The sequence below is a fragment of the Neovison vison genome, chromosome 14, assembly GCF_020171115.1.
Source record: "Neovison vison isolate M4711 chromosome 14, ASM_NN_V1, whole genome shotgun sequence".
Lineage (NCBI taxonomy): Eukaryota > Metazoa > Chordata > Mammalia > Carnivora > Mustelidae > Neogale > Neogale vison.
The window spans coordinates 18,377,286-18,402,671 of NC_058104.1; the positions used below are offsets into that span (position 1 = coordinate 18,377,286).

At 54.6% G+C, this 25,386-nt stretch overlaps 2 protein-coding genes across 5 annotated transcripts in view; one reads left to right on the plus strand and one right to left on the minus strand.

The window, feature by feature from the left end:
• Positions 1-15,165, plus strand: part of DNASE1 (deoxyribonuclease 1) — a 53,150-nt gene extending 37,985 nt beyond the window's left edge. The window contains exons 2-12 of one of the 4 annotated variants that reach the window (XM_044233718.1): positions 2,563-3,065; positions 9,663-9,769; positions 12,281-12,371; positions 12,791-12,938; positions 13,253-13,341; positions 13,463-13,546; positions 13,741-13,856; positions 14,000-14,112; positions 14,186-14,340; positions 14,594-14,690; positions 14,874-15,165. In XM_044233718.1, the coding sequence (XP_044089653.1) occupies positions 12,792-12,938; positions 13,253-13,341; positions 13,463-13,546; positions 13,741-13,856; positions 14,000-14,112; positions 14,186-14,340; positions 14,594-14,690; positions 14,874-14,927 (855 nt within the window). In that variant the 5' untranslated portion in view covers positions 2,563-3,065; positions 9,663-9,769; positions 12,281-12,371; position 12,791 and the 3' untranslated portion in view covers positions 14,928-15,165. Of the gene's footprint in view, positions 1-2,562; positions 3,066-5,272; positions 5,318-9,662; positions 9,770-11,970; positions 12,148-12,280; positions 12,372-12,790; positions 12,939-13,252; positions 13,342-13,462; positions 13,547-13,740; positions 13,857-13,999; positions 14,113-14,185; positions 14,341-14,593; positions 14,691-14,873 lie in introns of those variants that run through there. The other 3 variants (XM_044233719.1, XM_044233720.1, XM_044233721.1) reach the window with 3 other exon arrangements.
• The window catches only part of TRAP1 (TNF receptor associated protein 1), a 54,160-nt gene continuing 43,886 nt past the window's right edge, over positions 15,113-25,386 (minus strand). The window contains exons 12-18 of the mRNA XM_044233658.1: positions 23,337-23,484; positions 21,384-21,569; positions 20,833-20,971; positions 20,160-20,245; positions 19,408-19,553; positions 15,673-15,745; positions 15,113-15,381 (exon numbers count right to left, since the gene is read on the minus strand). Of these exons, the coding sequence (XP_044089593.1) occupies positions 15,280-15,381; positions 15,673-15,745; positions 19,408-19,553; positions 20,160-20,245; positions 20,833-20,971; positions 21,384-21,569; positions 23,337-23,484 (880 nt within the window). The 3' untranslated portion in view covers positions 15,113-15,279. The remainder of the gene's footprint in view (positions 15,382-15,672; positions 15,746-19,407; positions 19,554-20,159; positions 20,246-20,832; positions 20,972-21,383; positions 21,570-23,336; positions 23,485-25,386) is intronic.

Below are 25,386 nucleotides of genomic sequence, written 5' to 3' on the forward strand. Positions count from 1 at the left end.
TATTTATTTATTTGATAGACAGAGAGAGATCACAAGTAGGCAGAGAGGCAGGCAGAGAGAGAGGGGGAAGCAGGCTCCCCGCCGAGCAGAGAGCCCGATGTGGGGCTCGATCCCAGGACCCTGAGATCATGACCTGAGCCGAAGGTAGAGGCCTAAACCACTGAGCCACCCAGGCGCCCCATCACTGTGGTTTTTATTTGTACTTCCCTGATCAAAACCCAGCTTCTTTAAAGATATTTTTTCTTTGACACTGGTTTTTAACAACTTGATTATGATATACCTTGCTGGTAGTCTCCAGGTTTATGCTCCTTTGGGTTTTACTGAGCTTCTTGGTTCTATAAGTTTATAGTTGTGATCATTTGGGAAATTCTGCTTTATTTCTTCAGATAGTGTTTTTGTCTCCTTTTTGCTTTTCTATTTCTGGGATTTAGTTTATGCACATTGGTCTGCTTGGTAGTGTTTGATGTTTCTTGTTTACCTGTGTGCTTTATTTATGTGTGTGTGTGTGTGTTTGTGTACTTTATTTTGAGTCATATCAATTGCTATGTCTTTAAATTCTTTGAGCTTTTCTTTTTTTTTCTTTTTAAATGATTCTGTTTATTTATTTGAGAGAGAGAGAGAGAGAGATCATGAGAGGAGAGAGGTCAGCGGGAGAAGCAGACTCCCTGCCAAGTAGGGAGTGTGATGTGGGACTTGATCCCAGAACTCCAGGATCATGACCTGAGCTGAAGGCAGTAGCTTAACCAACTGAGCCACCCAGGCGCCCCCTCTTTGACCTTTTCTTTTACATTGTTGATCTGATGTTAATCCTATATCAATGTTTTTTCATTTCAGATAAAACTCTTACCATCTCTAGAAAACCCATTTAGATCTTTTTATAGCTTCTGTTTTCCTCTCCATCATGCACATGTTTCCCTCTACTTTCTTGAATATATGAAGCATTTTTACAGTATTCATCATCCTTCTGTGCTAGTTCTCATATGTCTGCCTTTGCAAGGTCAGTTTCTAATGGCTGGTCTTTCTTAGGGTCATAGGTCATGTTTCCTTCTCTTTCACATGCCTGGTGTAGCAGTTACTAGTTCATACTTCATTGCTTGCTTGTGATGCTAGAATTTTTCTCCCTTATTAGCTAGCCTGATGCTAAACTCACTGATGCAGTTGCTGGAGAAGGGGCCTCTCTTCCCAGTTCTGTGTGTTCTGCTTATTTCTGTTCTTGACACAGGATGGCACACAGGACGCATGGGAGCTCACTCCAGTAAGTTTCTTTGGCATCTTTTCAGGTAGTTTCCTGGCTGCATATTTAGCAGCACCCCTGTGGTGCCAGCCCTGTTACTCTCTGTATGTCTGGAAGGGGGCAGGCACTGCCAGGCAAGTTCTATGGGACCTCATCTGGCCTTCTAGTGGCTTTCTGATGAGTTCATCAGCACCTTTGCCCACAGCCTCCCAGCTCGTTTTATTGGTGCCCACATAGGTAGTTGTCGGTCCACATAGGTAGTTGTCGGTCATCTCCAGGTTTGGCCTAGGGCAGCCCAGTGAACTTTACACCATCCAGTGGGCTGTGACCACCCACCTCCCAGGTGTGAATCCTTCCCTTGGGTACCCCCCTTTACCATTAGATATTCTGTAGTGTTTCTTTTGTTTCCTTTCAGTTAACTCCTTATAAATAGTTAATAATTCTTCATTCTAAACTTCCCTTGTTTAAAATACCATGTGGTTTCTGTCTCCTGGCTGGACTCTGATAGACCTGGCATTTCCTTATCGAATCCTGGACATGGTGAGTTTATGTTGTTGGTTGCTGGGTTTTGTTATATTCCTTCAAATAGTGTCAATCTGGGTCTGGCTCACAGTTAAGTTCCTTGGCATCAGCCGATCCTTTAGAGGCTTGCTTCTGAGCAGCATTAGGGTGGGTCCATTGCTGTCTTCGGTTTGTAGGTAATTTGGCCCCATTATTAGGGGCGATGCCCTTCTGAGGATTCTGCCTGACACGCTCTGAATTAGGAGGCTTTACCATGGTGGCTTGTGGGAACACAAAGTAGGACCATCCCTGTGTGAGCTCTGAGGATCTTTCCCCTCTGCTCCTTTCCAGGAATTCCTGCCCTGGGCTTCTTGCATAGTTTGTTTCACACGGGTATGGAGTCCTCAGCCGCAGACTCAAGGGGATCCTCTGTATATCCTGGAGCTCTGCCCACTGTGCAGCCCCTCTTCCTCAGCACTCTGCCCTCATGTTCCTTGTCCTCCTGACTGCCCCTTCCATGCGGGATATGGCCGGCTGGGTCTGAGTTTCCCCTCACTGCACTGTAGCCCAGAACCACCTTGGCTGTGGCAGGTGCAGTCAAAGGGCTCTGGCTGTTGGGTTTCTCTTCTCACTGGGATCGCTGCTATCTGGTGACAGGAGACGCATCACATCATCTTTTGTCCAGTTGTCCTGAGTTCAGGGGGCCCTGTTACTCTTACAGCCAAACAGATGAAATGGCCTGTCAGGAGCCTAATGAAATTCAGAATAGTTGGGGCTCTCTGGCTAAGCTAACACTGTTAATAGGCTTTTTTTTTTCTTTTATTAAGCAGTCGCGCAGATGGGAACAGGAAGATGGTGCAGATTGGAAGACAGTGACGTGGTGGCAGCCTGGAGTTGGCCCCAGAGCAGGCTCACCTTTACCATCTTGTGTGGTTGTGTCCTTGCTGGGCTGAGGTGCTTGCGAAGATCAGCACGTCCTCACAGGAGCTACCATGAAGAAAGGAGCTCATCACCCAAGAACTTGCAAGGGCGGTGTCCCTGCCCTGCTTCCGTGGCCCACCATGACTCCAGCTGTCTTCAGATGATGGGGAACCAGACTGACAAGGCCACCTACCTCTGGGGACTCTGGCCTTGGCCTGGACTCCTTCCCTGGCTTTATAGGGCCTCCTTCACTTCTGCCTGAGGCCCTGTCCACGGCCACAGGTGGGGCGAGATGGCTGCTGGTGGCCAGTGCTGCCCTGCTGCACTTCCACTGTGAGGGAAGGGCACCGAGCCCTGGTAGCTGTCGTGCCGGCAGCAAGAAGGGAGCCTGGAAAGCCAGCCTTGCAAGGTGAGGGGACGTGTTTTCTAAAGTGGTATACAAGTGGGGTGAGAAGCAGTACTGCTCCCCAGAGCCTGGAAGGTCTCTGCACCTGCCTTTCCTGTTCTCCACCCAGCAATACCTTCCTGTCCCCACAGCCAGGGCTCTGCTGGCCTGAGATTCTTCCCTGGGGGTGGTGCCCAGACCTCTGAGGGGAGAGTGGTGGCAGCGCCCTGAGTCTGCCCACATTCAGGAGTTCAGGACAGGCAGACCCTCTGGGGAGCCCCAGGGCTCGGTGGGGGTTTGGGGCAGGCCAAATGCATTATTCTTCACTCAGGCAGACCTGATGAGGCATCTGTCCTGGGGGCCGGTTAAGGTAAAGGCTGAGGCGCTGAGGGAGGATGGTTTAGCGGGAGCCTTTTCATGTGGCCAAGCCCCATAGGCCGTCACCGCGTGCATCCCGGACCCCTCCCCCCAAGGGAAGAGTTCATTTTGTGGAACATTGCAGCCTGAAGCTTCCTGGGGGTGAGAAACACCAAGGGGAGCTTGGGGACTGTGGTCTCCTCCACCCTAGCAGGTCCACATTATTTTAATGTTCTACAGTCTAAGGTCCAGAGCTGCTCCGAGAATGGGTAAAGAGAGGCTGGGGACTAGTGGACACAGTGACTAGGGAGGCAGAAAAGACATGGGATTAGCCCTCCCAGTGGGCCCATCGGGGAAGGATTGGGCTGAGTTAGAAAAGACAAGGGTCGGTAGTCAGAGCCTCAGTGGCCACTGTGTTGTGGGGCTGCACTGTCATGAAGGTGTTGGCTCCTGGGACCACTGGTTCTTGTGAGGATCCTTCTGGGCTCACATAAGGGCAGCTCTTCCTCTCCACAGAGGTAGGCCCACACCAGGGACTCTGGAGTCTGTTGTGTCACAGTCCTCAGCCTCTGCCTGGGACTTCTATGACAGGATGAACTGCTCCTGACTCTGCTGTCTGGCTGTGCTTTACCCAAGTACTACTCTGATAGCTCCTAGCCCATGAGAGCCTTTCCCTCCCAGTGAGAGCTGGAACTTCGGTGCACCCCTGTCACCCTTGGTTGTATGTCTCCATCCCACAAGGATTTGGGATGTGGAGGCTGAGCAGCCTGGCCTGGTGGCAGAAGCCTATCCTTTCACTCTTTCCTCAGAGAGAACTGGGTCAGGCCCCTTTGTGTGAGATGCTCACTTAGATGGGGACAGCCAGAGCGGGTGGTGAGGGTGGAGAGCATCTATAGCCATTGTTCTGTCAAGAAGGGCCCCCCTCCGATGTTTATCCTTCCATTCAGCAAGTACTTGGTGAGCACCACTATGGGTCAGGGCTTGTTTAGGTGCTGGTACATAAGCCCTCGCTGTCGCTGGCCTGCATCCCGTGAGACGGGGTGTGCATCGTGAGATGTGATCGGTGGTAAGACAAAAATAAGGATGCAGGGACAAAATGTGCCAATTTCCAAAATGTGCTAATTTCAGTGGATGCTGTGGGAAGGTGACATCCGGGAAGAGGCTTGAGTGAAGGAGGGGGCGAGCTGTGTGGCCATTTGGAGGCAGAATGCTCAGAGGAACAGTGCAAAGGCCTGAGCCAGGAGTCCATTTGGGGAACATGATTGAAACTGTCAACGTGTAACAAGCTGTGGTGTTTATAGCTGAGCCCCATGGCCAGTCCTAGGCAGGAAGCACAGCAGTGACTTGCCCTTCTTGTAAAAACCAGCACTGCCCATCTGGCCAAGAGGGCGGAGTCCCCCCCCCAGAGGAAGGAGGCCTGGAGCTGGCAGTCTGCAAGCCCCAAGGCTCCTCCTCTAAGAGGTGGTAGACCTCAGCTGAGGACACATGGTCCTCTTCTCTGAGAAGCTACAGAATGAGCTTCTAGAATGTAGAATTGCTGTGTCCTGTTGCCATCTTCACTGTAGGACTGGGCTGGTAAGGAGATATACTAGAGGGTTCAGACAAGGACACAGAGGTCTTCAGCCCCAGAGACTCTTGGTCGGATAGAGGGACAAGGCCTTTGTTCCTTCTGGCTATTGTTCATTGGTTTGTACACCTCTGCAAAGGCCACATGCAGCTCAGAGATGTCCCTGCAGCCTACGCTAGCCAGACTGGCTTGCTTTGTTACCAACCCACATCCTGTCACACACCGTGCCTGATGCTGAGTCCGCTTACCAGGTACCCTGACAGACAGGACCAGGCAGGGTGACGGACCCACCAGAGACTGCGGTTTTGGAGTTATCAGAGATTTTAGCTGATTGATACATTAAAGCAAAGAGGTAAGTTACGGAGCTCCACATACAGTTCATAAGAAATTAACGAAAAATCTACAACAGGAAAGTATGACTAAGATTTAAAGGTTAGTAAATAGACCTAACAGGAGGTTAGAGGCAGCTGAAGAAGGGACTAGTGAACTGGAAGATCAGTCGAATTCCCCCTGCAGGTGCACCACAACCAGCCCGCACTGCCCTGTGCGCCAGGCTTGCTTGTGTCTTCTGTAGCTCCCCAACCTTGAGCAGGGCATTGGGGGTAGGGGGTTCCTGCCAAAGAAGGTTCTTTGTGCTTGGAGTCACTGGAGGGTCTTCAGAACTTGGAGAATGTGTTTCAGTGCAGCGTTGTTGGCAATGCTCCTGGCATGTTGGGTCCCATCACTAGAGCTTTGTGGTGCTAATGAGATCTTTGGGGGCCTTGGATCCATTGTCAGAAACATGAGCGTGTTTATATTTATGGTCTTGGGCTAAACTTACGCTAACCTCTCTACACCTTAAAAACTGCCTTTTTACAGCTTTTTGTTTGCTTCTCCCTTGAATGCGGAGTGCAGAAAGGTAGCATTGAGGTGAGGACTAGTGGGCTTGGGGAAGTGGAGGGCCATTTGTTTTGCAAGGGGTGTGCACTCGCTGTTCAGGCCTCACATCGTGGGGGCCGGGGCTCCTGCAAACATGACTGACACTGTTTTGGATCATAGCAATTTAGATGCAGGTTGTTCTGAGAAGTTTTCCACCCTGGGCTAATGGTTTCTTTATAATGAACAGACATAAATTCATGAGGGATGTTGAGGTAAGGCAGGGTCATGGGCCAAGGCCAGCATGCTCACCTACACAGGTTACTTGACATGGATTAAAGCAGTGTCATGGCAGAGACCTCAGCCTTTTATCTGAAGGCAAGGATGGAAGCCCAGGTCTTCTAAACTGCTCTGTGGGACAGTGAACACCCTTCCTAAGGGGAGAGAGGGAATACAGGCTGAGTCCGGCTGAGGGGAGGCAGGCCTGTGGGGCCGTGATGCTGTGGCTCTTGGGAGGTTCTCATCAGCTCAAACCAAGTGCCAAGAGGTCACTTGGAAGTCCCATAGTATACCCTGTGCTTCGAGATAGGAAGCTATGCTGGGTTCTCTGGAGGGTCCATGAGGAACGGATGTCCTCTTACTCAGCCAGGAGGGTGCTGAGGGAGGTAGGGAGCAGGAGGTGAGCACGTAGCCCCACTGTGTTACACATTTGTCAGTGGAGGGACTTCTGTGTTCCAGGCACTGGTTTAGGCACAGGAAGTTTGATGGAGTGGCTGGACGAGGTCTCTGCTCTTACGGGGTTTGTGTTCCAGTCCAGAGGCCAGCCTTAAACAAGGGTAAACAAGTAAGAACAAACACTTTAAAGAACCAAGAAAACAAGTCAAAAGTCATGAAAAAAGATGATACTGGGATCACGTGGTGGTAAGGGCTGTTAGGGATAGGACGACCTCCCTTAAGAGGTGTTTTTTGAGCTGAAACCAGAGTGATAGGACAGCCCAACTTTGCAGGTGGAGCAGAGGCCCACAGCTAGAATCGCTACAGCTTTCATCTCAAGGACTAGGAGAAACTGATGACAGATTTTTTTTTTAAGATCTTATTTGTCAGCACAAGTCGGGTGGGGGCGGGTGGGTGGCAGGCAGAGGGAGCACAGTGAGCAGGGAGCCTGAGGCAAGACCCTGGGATCCTGGCCTGAGCCCCCCAGGTGCTCCATTTAATTCTTTTTTTAAGTAGGCGCCACGCCCATCATGGAGTGGGGCCTGATCGCACAACCCTCAGATCAAAACCTGAGCTGATACCAAGAGTTGGAGACCTAACCAGCTGAGCCACGCAGGCAGGCACCCCAATGGAATATTCATTTAAACAATGAGATTCATTGTTTTTAAAGGATCTACATGGAATTAGTAATAGATCTCATATTTTAATCTGTCGTTCCTTCTCTTGAAAAATTTATTGATGAGACCATTCTTTGTCCCGCAGTTTCCCAGAGTCTGGATTGTGCTGTGTCCCCATGGTGCGGATGACTGATGCACCTCTGTCCCTTTTAAGTCGGCCCTGAGATCTAGAGGCTGCATATGTCCCTGGTGGTTTTGGCAAGCTCCTTCTTAAGTGCTGTTGTGTCCTCTGTTGAGGTGTGGACAGCTGGTTGTCTTCTGTGAGATAGTAACCACCGACGAGGAGTGCCTCTGGTAGGGTCCCAGATTGCCGAGGCTCACGTTCTGGCAGTCCCTCACTGCTTGGCTGGAGTGCTCCTGTACAGAGGAATGGCTCCTCATAACCACTGGGCGACTGGGTGCTCCCGTCTACATAGGAAAGGCAGGGAGACTTCCACTTGCGGAGTAACAGGCTGACTCCTTTTTTTGTTTTGCTTCATTTTTTAAGATTTTATTTATTTGACATAGGGAGAGAGGGAACACAAGCCAGAGGAGAGGAGAAGCAAGCTTCTGGCTGAGCAGGGAGCCTGATGCGGGGCTGGATCCCAGGACCCTTGCATGATGACCTGAGCCGGAAGCAGACGCTTAGCCACTGGGCCACCCAGCTGCCCCAGACTGATGAATTTTTTAAGTCATTATGCACTTGTGCATTTAAATAGAGTTGAGATCATAATTATTCTCATTAGCAGTTTAGAGAATTAGTGAGATGGGTATTGTCTGTTATAAATGACGAAGGCCAGAAGAGACGATCTATTCAGTATAGGAACTACAGATAGCGTAACTCAGGCGTATTCATTATGTATATGTCAGACCCAAACGTTCTCAGTTCGGAGCACCCCTACGTAGGGTCCTGTAATTATTCTAAGGGACTGCCTAGGCCAAAAATATCTAACAGTTCCATTAATTAAATAGGTAAGTCTGAACAACTTAAATATTTATGTCCTAACAACTTAAGAGACATTGGGGAAAGTAATGTACAGTCCCTACCTTACAGTGGTTCGTCTTAAGAGTTTTGACTTTACAACATGAAAAGCAGTCTGCCTTCATGAGAACCCGTACCTCAAGTTCTGAATGTGGGTCCGGTCTATTCCCGGATGAGGGATCTGTGGCAGGATCCTCTCTCCAGACGCTGGGCAGTGGCAGGAGCCCCACGGTCTAGCCGGCCACACGGTCACAAGGGTGACAGTCCATCTACCCTTGGCAGCCATTCTTTTTTCACTGTCAGCACAGTAGTCAGCAGAGCACGCAAGATACTGAGCGCTCTCTTATAAAATAGGGTTGGTGTTGGAGGATTTGACCCAGCTGTAGGCTAATGTCTGTGTTCGGAGCATGTTTCGGGAGGTGAGCCTTAAGCTATGGCGCTTGGTAGATTAGGCTTATTGAGTGGATTTCGATGATACTTCAACCTAACAGTGGAAAGTTGTGGTTCTCAGTGTGGTCACTGCGGTTATCAGGACATAACCTTTACGGTAAATTGAGGAAGATCTGTACATACGAACTTGAAGAAAAAATACTTTCAGTTAAGTCACTAAAATTACTTAGGAATGGAAGGTGTGTGCCTTTTGGGCACTTGGAAATCTTGGAATCAGTGTGGATGCTGCCATCATTGGTGCCCGTCGCACACGGATTTCACAGTGATGACAGAGACCCGCAGCCATGCAGACACAGCGAGAGCGAATGCTGAAACCGTGGGCTCCGCCCCCACAGCGCCCCCCACGTTGAGTTCAGCTGTTCTCCTCAGACACTGCAAGTGTCCTAGAGCGCCCTGCAGGGTCCATGGGGCCAGACACGTATCAGTGCGCCGTGTGGAAACCACAGCTGGGTCCTTCCCATTGCCGTGGTCATCCTTGCTGCAGGGCAACATGTTGGTGTGAACATGTTGGTGTGAAGTCACCCCCACCCCAGAGCATTCAGGAGTGGGCCAGCTACGTGCACGAAGGCGCCCCTCTGTTGCCGGCCTTAGTGCTTAGAGGACTTTCTCCTTGGCCTTTGATTTCAGCCACATTGGGGCTTAAGACCCGGCTTGGACTTCAGTAAACCATTGTGATGTGCAGTTCCCCTTCCTGTCTCTGGAGCAGGTTTAGTCCAACCAAAGAGGGTGTCAGTCTGTCCAGATGGATGTGAGCTAGCTCAGCCGGTCAGAGAGGGCCGTCTGCTGTCGCTGCTAGTTCCCTGCTGTCGGGACTGAAACATGCCAGAAGCTCGGGGCTTCCTGCCCTTTCCGGGCACCGACTCTGTCTCTTACGGGGCTGAGCATGGGGGAGCGTACCCCTGACTCCCCACTGCTGCTGCTGGGCTTGGCCATCGTGGAGGCCAAGAGAACGTGGTCCCATTGTGTGCACATTCTGAACCGGGGCCTCTCGAGGCCTTGGGCGCTGGCTCCTCTGCAAGTTCACGTTCCCCCGTTCACAGGAGCGCGCCTTTGGGAGCTGCGGGCTTCTGAGCATGAGGAAGAAACGCACCTGTCCGCTGAGTTTGGGATTGCGGGTCACCTAATGAGCTGACTGATGGAGAAAACGGTAAGGGTGACAGAAACACACCATTTGCGATTAACTATTCTTAAGGATAAGAGGACTTTTTAAGGAGGTATGAAATGTGTGTTCTGTGGAATGCTGTCGTTTGATACTTAAATCTAAGAGGGCAGTGACAGTTTTATTCCCATTTTATAGATGAAGAAAATGAGGCTCAAAATGAGTTAAGATGCGGGGCATCTGGGTGGCTCATTTGGTTAACCATCTGCCTGGCTCAGGTCATAATACTGGGGTCCTGGGATTGAGCCTGGCATTAGGCTTAGTGGGGAGTCTGCGTCTCCCTCCCCCCATCCCTCCCTCCTGCTTGTGCACGCGTGTGCGCCCTCAAGTGAATGGTCAAATCTTTAAAACAAACAAATGGCTGAAGATGCAGCTGGCGAGCTGCTGAGCAGGCCCCAGACCCCCTCCTCCCAGCCACAGCTCTTCTGTGGGCTGTGTTGCTTCTCCTGGAGGCCAAACTTGGAGGGGAGCCTCGCACTGGTCCTGGCTCTTGGTTCCAGTGGGGCCGCAGTCAAGACCCAGGAGGGAGGGCACAGAGCGCACCTAGGGGCTCTTCAGGGCACAAGGGCAGTGTTTTCCCCAAGAAGGGCGTGCCAACAGGTGCCTGTGTCGCGTGTGTTGAGAACCGGACGGACCAGGCAGCTGCCATGTGAGTGACACCTGTGCTGCCTGTGGGGGACATCCCATGTTCGGTCAGAAGCAGCGCTGGTGGCTTCCCTCCAGGTGTGTTCCCAGGCTTCACCGCCAGGTTTCCTACAAAAGGTCCGGGGTGGGGTGGGGTGGGATGGATGTCTGGGCAGTGGGGGGGGGGGGGGGCAGAATAGGGCTCCGGTTCCCTGCGCTGCACACGCCAATAGTCTTGCTGGCTGGGCGGGGGTCTGGATTTTGCTGTGCTTAGAAACCCCGACTGCAGATGGGAGAGGCAGCAAGCCGATCCTCGGTCAGCTGTGATGGGCGTGCTGGCAGCTTGAGGGCCAGGCCACCTGACTGCACAGGAGGGACAGGTGAACTGACGAGTGTGTCAGCAGGTTTTCATTACCTTGGGCTCCTGGTCTTGTCGGTTTACCTTCTGGCCAGTTTTTCATCCGCTTTGCAGTGTCCTGCCCTGTGACGCTCCAGCAGGACCCACACTAACCTGTTGTCTTGAGGCCACCCTGCACCCCGTCCTTACAGGGGGAGACCCTTCCGGCCCGCTCTTCTCTCACAGAGCTGGCCTTGGAGACCACAGCCGTCCCCTGATGGGTGGAACCCCTTCCAGGGGGTCAGAATGGCTCCCAGAAGAGACCTCTGTCCTAATCCCCAGGACACATGAATTTTACTTGGGTGGCAGGACACAGACTTAGCTACTGTGATCAAATGGAGACTTTTAAAAAAAAACTTATTTATTTATTTGATGTAGGGAGAAGTAGGCTTCCCGCTGAGCAGGGAACCCCATGTGGGACTTGATCCCAGGACTCTGGGATCATGACTCGAGCCGAAGGCAGATGCCCAACGACAGCCACCCAGGTGCCCCTCAAGTTGAGACTCTTGAGATGGGGGGGGAGGTTCTGCGAGTCTGGAGGAGGCTAAATCCCATCCCCGGATCTGGTAAGAGGGGCTGAGAGACCTGCAGAGGGTAGCGTGTTGATGTGGGCAAAGAGGGGTGACCTGGAGCCCCCTGGATCTGGAGATGCAGCCCCTGCTGACCCGCTGACTTCAGTGCCATGAAACGGATTTTGGTCTCTGGTCTTTAGAGCTGTTAGAGAATACATTTCTGTCCAGTTAAGCCACCAACTTTTTAGTGACTATTTTCTGTAGACACAGAAATCATTCCAGACAGGACAGGGATTCTAAAACAAAAGTGACTAGAGGCGAGGGCCAGCCCAGAGCCTCCAGCTGCTTGACCGTGTCCCTGAGACTTAGTCACCTGAGTTACCTCCCCCTAGAACACACACTCCTTCACCCTAAATTCCCCACTGCCTTGCTGGCAGCAGAGGTGGGCCCCACATCCCCCCCCCCCCCGCTTCCTGGGGCCCAGTGGCCTACAGCCTGTACTGTGGACCCATGAGGAAGCAGCGGTTGCCCCTCAGGGGATGGCTGGCTTTGACCTGTGGTTCTAGGTCAGGCAGGAACATAGCCAGGCCCGCCCACTTGCACACACCTCCTCCCTCCCCATCCCTGGGAGAGCAGCATGTGTGAAGGACAAGGGCACCTTGGCCAGTTCATTAGACTTTTTAAAACCAAGTGCAAATATTATCAGGTGCTCTGTTTACAGCAGCGGGAGCCTGTGCCTGTTGAGATAGGTGCACGCCAGCCATCCACGAACGTGGGAAAGCCACACAGGCAGCACCATTGTTCTCTGTCCTCTGGGTGATGCCCTGAAAAAGGTCACAGCTGCCTAAACCTTTAAAACCCGAGGGGGAGACGAACATTGCCTCTGCTGGGACTCAGCCACAACTCTGCATGGGGCTCTCACCCTCATGTTTTAACTCACTCCCCTTTGTAAATTTTTTCTTAAAGCAGCAAGAAGAGAGTGTTGATACCAATCAGAGAATATTGATTCCTGATTCTTCTAAGAATTCCTATTGCGATCGTAGAAGTTGAACTTCAGGTGAGTGTCTGGTGCCCTAAGGCCAGTGTGACATGGGGCCCATGGAAAGTGGGTGCTAGGCCTAGAGGCCACTTGGGAAGAACCTTTGCCAGTCCCAGCTGGGTGGGTGCCTGGGACAGGGAGGGTTGTGAGCCGGTGTCCTGGCAACAGAGGGTCAGGGGCTGCCTTGGGCTGGCGACTCTTACAGGGGCTTGTCTTCTGGCGGGTGGAGGAGGGAGAACACCCAGGGCCCTTCACTTCGCTGTCTGGCTCTCTGGACACTGGGAAGAGGGTTGTTAGTCTTGCCCCGGTCTGCTCAGCACAGCCCACAGAAGCGGGATTATTCAGACTCGGACTCCACCAGCTGCTCCTGGTTGGACTCTGGGGGACGACGGGGCACAGTCCTACTGCAGACTCACACATAAACACCTCTCCTGCAGGATGAGGGGTACCAGGCTGATGGGGGCACTGCTCGCCCTGGCCGGCCTGCTGCAGGTGGCCCTGTCCCTAAAAATAGCAGCCTTCAACATCCGGACTTTTGGGGAGACCAAGATGTCCAATGCCACGCTCTCTCACTACATCGTGCAGGTCAGTCCAGGCGGGGCTGTCCCCAAGGAACCCCAGGGCGGGGAGAGGGGACAGTGTCTAACAGGTCCTGGGAACACTGGGCCAGCAGTCCGTCCTGAGGGTACCCACAACCCAGGGTGTGGAGAGCCTCTGGTGAGAGAACCCGCCCCGTTTGCTGTGCCCTCCCACGGCCAGCAGCAGAGTCCCACGCCAGACCTTCCACGAAGGCGCCCAGGGAACAGCTCAACCCTGTGGGGACCTACAGCGGGCGGGACCCGGCTCCCCAGTGGCTACGCAGGCTGCCCCGCTCAGCATCACCGTGGCCCTGTCCGTAGATCCTGAGTCGCTACGACATCGCCATCGTCCAGGAGGTCAGAGACAGCCACCTGATAGCCGTGGGGAAGCTGCTGGATGCACTCAACCGGTGGGTGATGGCAGTGGGGGGGGCCTGGGGAGGCCCGGGACGGTGACCCTCCCCCCAGGACATGGTACAACTGCTGAACGGAGACAGGAGCCCTGACAGGCACTTCGTTTCCTTGATCCAGGGATGACCCAGACACCTATCATTACGTGGTCAGTGAGCCTCTGGGCCGCAGCAGCTATAAGGAACGCTACCTCTTCTTGTTCAGGTAAAGCCCTGGCACACAGAGACAGGGGCCACCCAGGGGCCCTCCCCAAAGGCTGGGTGCGGGGGGCCCTTGAGGGCAGCAGTGTGTCATGGGGGGAGGAACTGGAGGCCACAGACTGCGGGCCTTGGGCTCAGAGCCCCACTGTGTGCTGCCCACTTGGGCCAGGTCACAGGCTCACTCCCGGCCCTCCCCAGGCCTGACCAGGTGACAGTGCTGGACACCTACCAGTACGACGACGGCTGTGAGCCCTGCGGGAACGACACCTTCAGCCGCGAGCCCGCCATCGTCCGGTTCCACTCCCCGCTCACCAGTACGCACCCCTTCCTGGGATCCCTGGAAAGCCCTGGTCACTCCTAGTGCTCTGGTCTGAGGTTCAAGTCACTTAGGAAAACACCCCCTTGGGATGGGCTCGTGCCCCCTACCCTGCCAGGGCTGAGCAGGAAATCTCCATAGAGGTCCGGGAGTTCGCCATTGTTCCCCTCCACGCGGCCCCCCTGGACGCAGTGGCAGAGATGGACTTGCTCTATGATGTCTACCTGGATGTTCGGCAGAAGTGGGACCTGGAGGTGAGTCCCCGGCCCCAGGCCCTGGGGGTATGTGCCGTGTGCCCCCGGCCAAGTGGCTGCCATCTCCCGCTAGGACATCATGCTCTTGGGCGACTTCAACGCTGGCTGCAGCTACGTGGCCCCCACCCAGTGGGCCTCCATCCGCCTGCGCACAAGCCCGGCCTTCCAGTGGCTGATCCCTGACACTGCGGACACCACGTCTACAGCCACGCACTGTGCCTACGACAGGTAGGCAGGGACGGACGGGGTTACCTCCAGGAACAGTCTTGTCTCCTAGGTTCAAGTTCCCAAAACCTAGGTCACTCACCCTCCTACAGTCTGGGGCCCTAGCACCTGGGTTAGGGGACGGGCTCCCAGTCCCTCAGCCCAGCAAGGGCCTGATGGACTCCAACAGCCCCAATGCGTGACCTTTCCCAGACTAAGAGATGGGGGGAAGGGTGGCCAGCCCTGGGGCTGACAGGGACCACCTTGTGCGCGGCAGGATCGTGGTAGCCGGAACAGTGCTCCAACACGCCATCGTTCCAGACTCGGCTGCCCCCTTTGACTTCCAGGCTGCCTACGGCCTGAGCAACCAGCTGGTATGTGTCCTTCCCTTCAGCTCTCCTGGGGCTCTGGCCTGCACCCCGGGGACTTGCGGCTGTCTCTGTTCTGTGCACCGACAGAGATTCTGTGCACCGACAGAGAGCCGTGGGAGCCGAGCAGGCAATCCCGTGTGCAGAGTGGGTCGTGCGCCCCTGTCCTCACTGGGCATTTCCCCACAGGCCCAGGCCATCAGCGACCACTACCCGGTGGAGGTAACACTGAAGAGGGTCTGACGTGAGCGGAGCCTGGGACGCAGCCTCCCCCAACCCCTACAGCTTTGCCTGTCCTTATGCTCATTTGTCGGGGCAGGTCCTGGTCACTCTCTCTGCCTCTGCAGTGTGTGGGGGGCTCGTGGCAACCCAGCGCCCTACCTACCTTCACAGTCCCGACACTGGTTCGTCGCTTAGATTAACCCAGGTTTGTAAGTAAAAAATCCTTTTAAGTAAATAAAGCTCATAGCGGTTGTTGTCACAGGTGGCACCTCCTCCTTTCTCCGTGGCTGGTCTTGGCTGCCTCCTCCTCCATCAGCTCCGCTGCAGCCCTAGTCCCTGCGGGGCCCATGGGGCCCTTCACGCTGGCAGCCCCTCAGTGTCGCTCCAGGGCCTTGACAAGCAGGTGGTTGAGGCGGCCCACCATGGGGCGGAGGTCATCCACGAGTCCTGCGGTGATCATGGCATTCTCGTAGATCTGAGAGGGAGGAGAAGCCCGTCAGTGGGAGGACACGGCCCTGCAGGGGGTAGAGAGGAGGAGCACTACTCCTCCCAAGATGGGGCTTAGGGGCGCCTGCGTGGCTCAGTCATTCAACTCAGGTCATGATGTCAGGGTCCTGGGCTCAAGTCCCCCATCGGGCTCTCAAAATCTTCGCAAAAGAATGAAGCAGGGTTTTAGAGGCAACAGGTGCCCCACTTCAACAGGCGACCCAGGCTCACAGAACGGGCGGCGGCTGCCGTAGTTCTCTCAGACCCCCCCGGGACGCACCTGATCCACCAGCAGCTGCGCCAGTTCCGGCTCGCTGTCCCGCAGCTGACTGAGCTTCCTGATCAGCACGTGTCTGTGGCACAGAAAACACCAGAGTTAGCTCGAGGGCCTCTGTGTTGTGAGGACTCTTCTGAGGTTGGGGTGATCTGAACCTTCAAAAAAGTGTAGTAGAATGGTCCTGTGTAAGAAGAAAAAGCAGATAATGTGAATTCCAGATGCTACACCAAGAAAAGCAGGAGAAATCAGAGATTTGATCTGCAAATACAGCAGGTACCAAAGTTAATATATGAACAAGACATTCGGTATCAGAAACCCTACTTAATCCATACATTTAACAGATTACCTTAGTTCAGGTAACTAAGTAAGTTTGTAAGCACGGGGACAACAGCCCGGGAAGACCATGCCTAAGTGTTAAAGCGTATTTTAAGGCTGCAGTGATTGCACTGCGGGTTCTGAGAAGTGAAAAGCCAACATTGGGGGCCCTTGTGGAGGCCTCTTGATCACAGGGTCCTGATCTTGCTTAAGGGACTCTGGGTTAAGTGTCTACCTTCAGCTCGGGTCCTGACTTGGGGGTCCTGGGATCGTGCTCTGCTCACTGGGGCGCCTGCCTCTCCCTCTGCCCCACCCCCTGCTCATGCTCGCGCTCTCGCTTGAAATAAAATCTTCGGAAAGTGTACAAGAGGGAGGGTAACCGGCCAAACACCCAGAACACTGCTGGATTTCTAGTACATTCCATAGATCAAAAGAAAAACAACCACTTAGAAGAAGAAAATTTCAGGACTGCTGAAGCTGAGACAAAACACACAGAGATCAAAAAGGGAGACTGGAAACAGCATGAGGAGAGCATTTCTGCACAGGAGAAAACACCATAAATCCTATCTGACCTTACTCATATGCAACCTACATCAAAATTGGGAAGTTTTTGGTAAAACTGAAGGCGTTGAAGAAATCGAAGCGTGTCTAACTGCCACAGAGGACAGTGGGAATCCGCCAGCATGGGCGGGGACGCTGCCCTGAGACGCAGCGGCCCATCTCAGAGCACCATGTCTGGCAGAACCACTCCAAGGCCGCCGGCAAACACGCGCCCCTAATGTGGGCCAACAGGAGACAAGGGTACAAGGGAAAGGTGGCTGTGAGTTCCTTTGGTTCTTCCCATTTCTGGACCAGATGAACATGTTACCAATTTTAAAAGCAAATGAAATTTCAAAATAGTCTCTGGCAACAGGAACAAGCACCCGGGACAGCCACCTCCCAGCACCATTCTTGGGCCGCCACGAAGGCCAGTCCGCGGGGACCAGCCACAAGCCACGTCCAGTCTCACCCGCTGACTCTGTGTCTAGTCATCCAGCTCATGAAGCGGAAAAGGAGCCTCCTTCCTCTCCCCAGCAATCTAAAAATTTTATGATTATAAACCAACATGAAAAAAAATTATAAAAATAGTAAAGCACACAGCGGTGTCTGGATGGCTCCGTAGGTTGAGCGTCCAGCTCTTGGTTTCTGCTCAGGTCATGATCTCAGGGTTACGGACTCGAGCCCCGTGTCTTACTCTGCGCTCCACAGAGCCTGCCTGAGGTTCCCTCGCCCTCCCCTCCTCTGCCACTCCCACGCTCTCCGAATCTTAAAAAATCATGAAAAAAAAAACGTATACAACAACTTAAGACCAGAATCCAGGAAAAAAAACCATATATTTTAATATATAGATGATATATATTTACATATATATACTATTTATATATATACTTAGTATAGTAAGTATATATACTCTAAGCCTAGAGACGTTTGCTTTTTGCGATCTTCTAACATTTTGGTAACTTGGCAAAATTTCATTTAAAAAATTACTGTTGGGACGCCTGGGTGGCTCAGTCAGTTAAGCAGCCAAAATTGTTGGTTTGGGCTCAGGTCATAATCTCAACGTCATGGTATCAAGCCCCAGTGCTCAAGAGAGTCGGCGGGAGATTTCCTCTCCCTCTGTCCCTACCTCCACCACGTACTCCCTCTCTGTAAAATAAATCTTATGAAATCACTGGATACAAAATCCCCCCAAAAGTTTTCATATACAGCTGCAAGTTAGAAGATGAAATTTCAGGGCACCTGGATGACTTGGTTGTTAACCTTACCTGCCGGGGTCCTGGGATCGAGCCCCACGTCGTGCTCTCTGCTCGATGGGGCCTGCTTCTCCCTCCCACTCCCCCTGCTTGTGTTCTCTCTCTCACTCGCTCCCTCTCTCTCAAATACCAAAAAGGGGGGGGGGACCAAAAAAGACCCCAAAATAAACAGATCTAGCATGTTCAGGGATGACAGAATAGACATACAGATGCCAATTCATTCAAAATTGACTTGGAATCTCAATCAAAAGCTGAACTGTGCGCGCACGTGTAACCTGTCAGGCCGCCTCGTACGGCGCACATGTGCAGGAGGGAAGATACCCTTGAAGGGAACTAGGGAAGGTCACTGAACACAGACCTGTGGGGAAGACTGTGCCCTGCGGCCACTGGACAGAGACGTCCAGGCGGGTCAGCAGGGAGAGGACAGGCGTGAGCGGCTCAGGTGTTCATGTGGAGTAGATACGACGACTGTTACATCCCAAACCAATTAGAGATGGACGAAAACCAGCCCCAAAGCCGAAACATTAAAACTTTTAGACAGACATGTTAGGAGAATACATTTAAGACCCGGATGAGAAAGATTTCTCAACAAGACCTAGAAAAGCACCAAACACAGACCTGTAGCACGGGGGGTGCGCAAAGTGGGCAAAGGGGTCACAGGGCTCAGACTCACGGGATGAGCAGGACCGCACAGTGACAGGGTAAAGGACATCGTGGCGAGCAAGTGGACGTGTCCGTAAGTGTCAAATCGTTGTGTGTCTAAAACTGACCCCGTATGTCAACCAGACTTCAAATTAATGAGTTTTTTTTTAAATTATGACCCTTAAAATTAAGAACTCCTCAGAACACATCTTCAGGCAGACGAAAAGACACTGGAAGATGCAACTGAGATAGCGCAAACTACAAGAACAACAGGACAAAGGACAGTCTCGGGCGTGTCATCAGAAACCCAAGCTGAAGGACACGGCGCGCAGGGCCTGGGGCCTCCTGCGCCAGCTGCATGCAGCAGCAGCAGCGTCTCCTCACGCCACACAGGCCACCGGGACAGGTGAGCCTCAGGCAAACATGGGCAGCGCCAGACAGGACACAGTGGTCCAAGCAACCGTCCAAGCAGCCTCCAATTGAGAACGACCAGGAAAGGCTGCATCACGGCGCCGAGGCAGAGCCCTGCCTGTTACTCTGCCCGACACGAACGCCCGCCCCCTCCTCCGGCCACCGTCCGCTGAGAAGTGAAGGAGGCAGGACCTCAGAAGCACATGCCTGGGGACACCACTGACAGGCCACCCAGAGCTGTGTCCAGGACACACGACAGACTAGAGCACAGTGAGGAGCTCTAAGTCTCTACAGTGAGGGCTGTGGCTGTGGGGCGGCTGAGGAGGGACAGGCCACACCAGGACAGCAGGACATGGGGGCATCCAACCGCCAGCACTGCGGTGTTCTAGAACCTCCTATGGGGGAGGAGGGGATAAACAATGTAGTTGGATCACACAGCTGGTGTCTGTAGTTCTCAAACCGCCAGGAAGCCTTCTGCCCTTGGTAGGTGTCAGGCGTGAGCCGCACCCCATCTGCGCAGCATCACCGCGCAGGGACGAGTCATGGGTGCCCTGGGTCCACGGCGCTGGGAGCCTACCTGGGGTTGATCTCCAGCGTGGGCTGCAGCAGCTGAGCGCGCTCCTCCTGGCTCTTGGCCAGCTGCTGCATGCGCAGGAAGTGCCGGGCGGCCCCCATCTCCAGCACAGTGATCATGGCGGGGTGGGTGTCCAGTCGCAGAGTCACCTACAAGCAAGGCCGGGGACCGGGTGAGGGCACAGCGGGAGGAAGGGGGGACCTGGGGTTGTAGGGCCTTGACCGGGTCAGAAGCTTCCCCAGGGGACAGCAGAGAATGCAGGTCTCTGGGGACACCCTCCCCGCCGCCCCGCACCACTGAGAAGGGAGCGGGAACTGCAGCCACATCAAGTTCCCAGGACAGAATCCTGAATGGGGACTCCCTCCTCCCGTGTCCCTCACAGCCCCCGGTTTCTCATGTATCAATGGCTGTCCTAGGGCCATCCTACCTGGCTGCCCACGCCCTCGGCCTCACGGGGGCCACTGACGTCCTACGACTGTGGGGAACCCTGCAGGCCCGCCCACCCCGATGGCCTGAGCCCCCTTCCTGCAGACCACGCTCTCACCAGCCCTTCCCAAGACGCTCCCAGGGGACTTGGCGTCCTCCGGCGCGCTGCCTCCCCCACGTGTACACAGGCCCTGGGAGGAGCAGCAAAAGGCCCGTCCCCAAGCCAGACCCTGGTGTCCCCCCCCCCCCACCAGAGAGCGCACACGAGGCCAGCCACTCAACCGGCAGCTGTGGAGTCACGGAGGTGGCCCATCTCTCGAAGTCCTCACCTTCACATTGGTGACACGTGACCCCAGCGCGTTTCTCATCCAAGCCATCAGGTCCTCTGTCTCCTTCTCTGACAGGCGGTCACCGGCTACGGGGAGCAGAAGGGAGGGAGCCCTGAGCTGCTACGGGCAGCCCCACCCCCTGCGGTGGTCCCAGGTCCTGAAACACTTCTGCCCCGCTGCGGGTGCAGGAAGGCTCCCTCCAGCCCCTGCTGGCCACCAGCACGAGGACAGAAGCTTCCCAAGAAGCTCTTCACCTAAGGGCGAGCAGCTAGAACGACCTCACAGAGGACTCTCCCGGGGGCGCGGGGCTGGCTGAGCCGGCTGAGCCGGCAGAGCACGCAATTCGTGCTCTCAGGGTCACAAGTCCCAGCGCCACAGTGGGTGCGGTGCCTACTTTAAAAAAAGGACACTTTCGGTTGCCTGAGACTCGTGGAATTTTGTAGGAGTTTTCTCAGAAGGATGATTTCTCATCCTCTCAGGAAGCCACGCTGGACAGGGCACGGGAGGGGTCCTGGGATCTAAATGGAAGCGGCTCCCGACAGCTGCTTCTGTGCAGGCTGGGGACCCCGGACACAAAGAAGCAAAGAGGACCCCACGTCCACAGCCCCTGGGCCTGCCTCCCCACGCACCCGGCCACCGCCCATGCCTGGGCCCAGACAGAAGGGGAGCTGACCTGGGTCCCCGGCCTCCAACTTCTCCTCCTTGTAGTGGTCAACGACGATGTCGGTCTCCACGGAGATCAGCTTCTTCCTGTCGAACTCGCGGAGGTGCAGCAGAGTCAGCTCATCAAACTGCTCGTAGCAGAACAGAACCTACGAGGGCCGGAGGAGGCGGCGTTGGGCCTGGGAACGTCTGCCCGGGACCGGGGAGGGGGCGCAGGAGGTGCGGGCAGGGTCTCACATCCAGAAAGGCCACACCAGAGACCCTGGGGCCTCCTGAGCCGCACGGATAAAGGGGTTCACTAGACGGCCCTGAGAGGGGTCTGGGCTCTGTCAGAGCAGCAGGAACGACGACTCCACGGAGGAACCCACGTCATCCCCAGAGACACGCAATCAATAGCAGCTCAGCTGGGCCTCCGGGCACCCAGACGTCACCTTGTGCTGCTTGGTCGTCCAATGTCCCGGGGCCCATTCGGAGCCCATCCAGCCACTGTCTGTCAAGCAGAAGACCCTCCTTCGGGCACTCAGACACTGGTAGTCCGGCCCTGGCCCATGGCACACCCACCTCCATGTTTTTCTGCTTCACAGCTTCGTAGTAGGGCGAGTGCTCGGCCAGCTGCCGGCTGGGGGCGCACAGGTAGTAGATGGTGCGGCTGCCAGGCTGCATGCGGCTGGCGTAGTCCGGGAGGCTGGTCAGCTGCCCGGCGGGCAGGGCCGAGGACTCGTACCGCAGCAGCTTCGCGATCTCCTCCTGCGGACAAAGGCCAGCTCGCTTGTTCCAGGTCCTGCCCTGAAGGCCTCCCAACCGCCTGCCACACACCTTGGAAGCCTGTGGCTACGGGAAGGGCTCTGGCCGGCCTCACCCACGCCTGCCGGGCCCAGGGCTGGCGCTTAGCCCCTGGGGGGCTGCGGGGGCTCTGGTGGTATCCGTCAAGTCCCCCAACGAAAGTCTAGGGAACCCTGCAGAAAACCTCCACCCCAGGTGGTCCAGGTGCCTGGGGAGAGGGGTTCTCCAGTCTCGTGCTAGGAGTGACCAGACACGTCTGTGGCAGAGACTCGCCCAACCCAGCATCCTCCATTCCAGTCACTGACCATGCCTCTGGGCACGCGGACGCGGTGCAGAGGCCACATTCACAGGCTTCCCCACAGCACAGACTAGACCAAGGCAGGGTCCGGACGACGGCGGGCGTGTACTGAAGGTGGGGCAGGGTCTGTCCTCCTCCTCCCTGTCCGCTGAAGTCTATGGGCCTGCTGGTGTCCTAGCCTCTCAGTGTGGGAGGTGCCTGCTAAGGACTGAGGAGCGACAACAAGCTGCAGCCTAGGTCCCTGAGGCCACCAGCCCAGATGGGACTTGGGACCTAAACTGCCTAGTCTACACCACTGACTTCTCGATTATCTAGCACAGACATGCGAGAGGGGGACACAAGGAAGACGGGAGCCTGTTCAGGGGCGATGTGCGATGAAATAGCACGACGGGGCTGCAAATGCCACACGTCGGTTTACCAGAAACATGTCACTGGCAGCACACAGATGTTCAGACAGGCCCGCACCAGGAACCAGGGGGGCGGTGAAGGGGTCCTGCCACCAGCCAGCAGCAAGGACGGCCCAAGGCCCAAGCCCCACGGCCTGAAGAACCCCCTGGGGAACCCCAGACATCGGTCGTGTCCTTCCTTACCTCCTGCTGTTCTGGTGCAGATGAAATCCCGGCCCTGCTTAATGGTAATGGGTGTCTTTTTGGGAGGATAAGAATGTTCTGGAACTGGATGGTCGTGGTTGCATTACTTGTGAACATATGGACACTGAATTGCTCACTAAACTGTTGACCTTTTGATGAATTTGGGCGCCTGGGTGGCTCAGTCAGTTAAGTGTCTGCCTTTGGCTCAGGTCATGATCCCAGGGTCCTGGGATCAAGCCCCGCGTCAGGCTCTCTGCTCAGCAGAGAGCCTACTTCCCCCCACACCACCTGCCTCCCTGCCTACTTGTGCTGTCAAATAAATAAAATCTTAAAATAAATAAATAAATAAATGGGTGAATTTTATGGTATATGAATTACATGACAATTTAAAACTGGCCAGAAAATGTTTATGGGATGATTAAAGCATTTTTAAGTAATTAAACTGAACTCTGGCCCCAGGGACACGGCATTAAAGGATTTCTACCAATCATACTGTGAAAACGCCCTGAACGCCCTTCCCACCACGAGAAACAGGCACCTTGCCCTGTCCCCTGTCTTATGTGATCTCCAGAGCACCCCAAACTTCTGTGGGAGGAGACCATGCACGCCCACCTCCTTCCAGCATTAGGCCGGGAAGAGTGTGGTGCTGAATGACACCATAAGGACACTCGGAAGCGGTGCCAGGCCTGCCGCGTCCCGTGACGGAGGCCTGGGGGCCAAACGCTGCCTTACCGATCCCTGCACAGCACCCCACTAGGCCATACTCATGTCCCAGGAGGCTCAGCTTTCGGGCCTCCATGGAGCGTGGCAGCCCAGAGAAAGGCCCAGAAACCCATATCATACCTTGACTTCCTGCTCAGCGGTGGTCACGATGCCCTCCCTCATGAACAAGCCATAATCTTCAAAAAACTTGGCATATTTTTCGGCATCTTTTTTACTCTGGTCAATGAAGAATTTTATTAGCCTCTGCTGTAGAAGGTCCCGGAGTTTCCTGCAGAACAGAAATGCATTTATCCCACAGAAACAACGTCTAAGATCAGAATGGCAGGAAAAACATTCATTCCCACTAATAATCACAGAAGTGAAAATAACACCATTTTGATGAAACTAAAAAACACGAAGCAAAAATAAAGGGACCCCCGACAAACCCCAGTTGGGGAGACACGCCCGAGAGGCAGGAATGAGAACCGATCCCCTGTGGGGCCGTGGTCTCCATTCCCACTGCAGATCGCACCGGAGCCCAAGGTCAGTTCTACGGACTGGCTCTCCGCGGGGGCGCACGGAACAGCCCCTGTGCTCGATGGGGAAGACCAGGCTAAAGGAATGTAAAAAACTGCCGGGCCGATCATCACATCCTCTACCGGTTCTTAAGGACATGAGAAAGTACCTCACGCTGGAAAGATGAGCAGAAAAATCCCAACACGGAGAGACCACGGGGTGCGCGTGCGCCAAGCCTGTCCCCACCACCACCTGCGCACTGCAGTGTCTCTGTAGACTGCTGGGCACTGCAGCCGCCAGGGCTGACACGGCACACGCTACAGACACAACCAGCTGTACACAACTCAGACTTTGAGGGGATTGGGGTGTTTACTGTGGCATTACAGAGTGACATAAAATTATATGCAGCTTCATTAGTGGAATTACAGGTATTCTCATTTCCTTGCCAATATTTTGCTTTTCTTTTACAAAAGCAGTATTACTATGTGTTTCTATAATAACGCAGGATAGGGGGCCAACGGTCTCCTGTTCCCCTAAGCCCTCCCTCTTTGCTCTTGTCCCCAGCCTCTCAGTCCCTCAGGCCAAGGGCAGAACAGGACAGCACCCACACCCAGGGTGGGGCAGCCACAGCGGCTAGGACTGGACATGGAGCCCGAGGAGGGTGATCACGCAGCCCAGTGTGGAAGGTCAGAGCCACCAGGTGCGGGGGGCGCGAGCACGAGGGGAGGGCAGCAGCCACGGCATGGTGGGGAACTGGTCCACGCTCCCGGTCAGGGGTGACAAGAAGCCAATGGCTTATGGTTAAAGACAGCAGCACACGTGGGAAGAGTCAAGACCAATGTCCCAGTGGTGCCTGCAGGTCATCAGAGAGGCCGCCAGACACAGAGGCAAGCCGGTGTAGACGCGCACACATGCACACAGACTTCTGGATTCCTCAGCTGACTGCTAAGAGGCCTGGGAGAAAGGACACCCCAGCAGCATCGGCAGCCCTAGGGCCCAGATCCTGGCTCCTTGCCACCACGCTCCAATCAAAGGAACCAGGGACCTTCACAGAGTCAGTGGTCCTGGGGTCAGGGCAAGACGGAGGCGCAACACAAGGAAAGCCTGGAAAGCAGGGCGTGGGCGCGTCCAAGGGCAGGGGGCCCGTCTGGGCAGGCTCCCTCCTGCTGCCCACAGTCGGGGCAGCGAGATGCATGAGGACAAGAACACATCAGAACGTTCCCACAAACAAAATGGGTCATTGGTTCCTACAAATAAATTTCAGGTATTTAAAAATGAACACATACTACAGGGTAGTATACATGGAAAGTCCGAGGAAGCAGGGCACCTAGGGGGCTCAGCCGGTTGGATATCTGCCTTTGGCTCGGTTGTGGTGTCAGGGTCCTGGGATCGAGCCCCATGGTGGGGAGTTTGCTTCCCTCTGCCCCTGCTTGTGCTCCCTCGCTCTCTCTCAAAAAACTAAAAACTTAAAAACAGTTTGATGAAGCGACCAGCGGTTCACATGGCTGCAAAACACCACCCCCACGTATGCCAGCTGAATTCCAAAGGGGAAGGACTAAAGTGACACAGACACCTGGCAGACACCCTTCATCACGTGCCACGTGAACTTCCCCAGCAACGGGACGACAAAGCTGAAGTCAGGCCCCATGTGCCCAGCTGCAGTCACTGTGCAGCT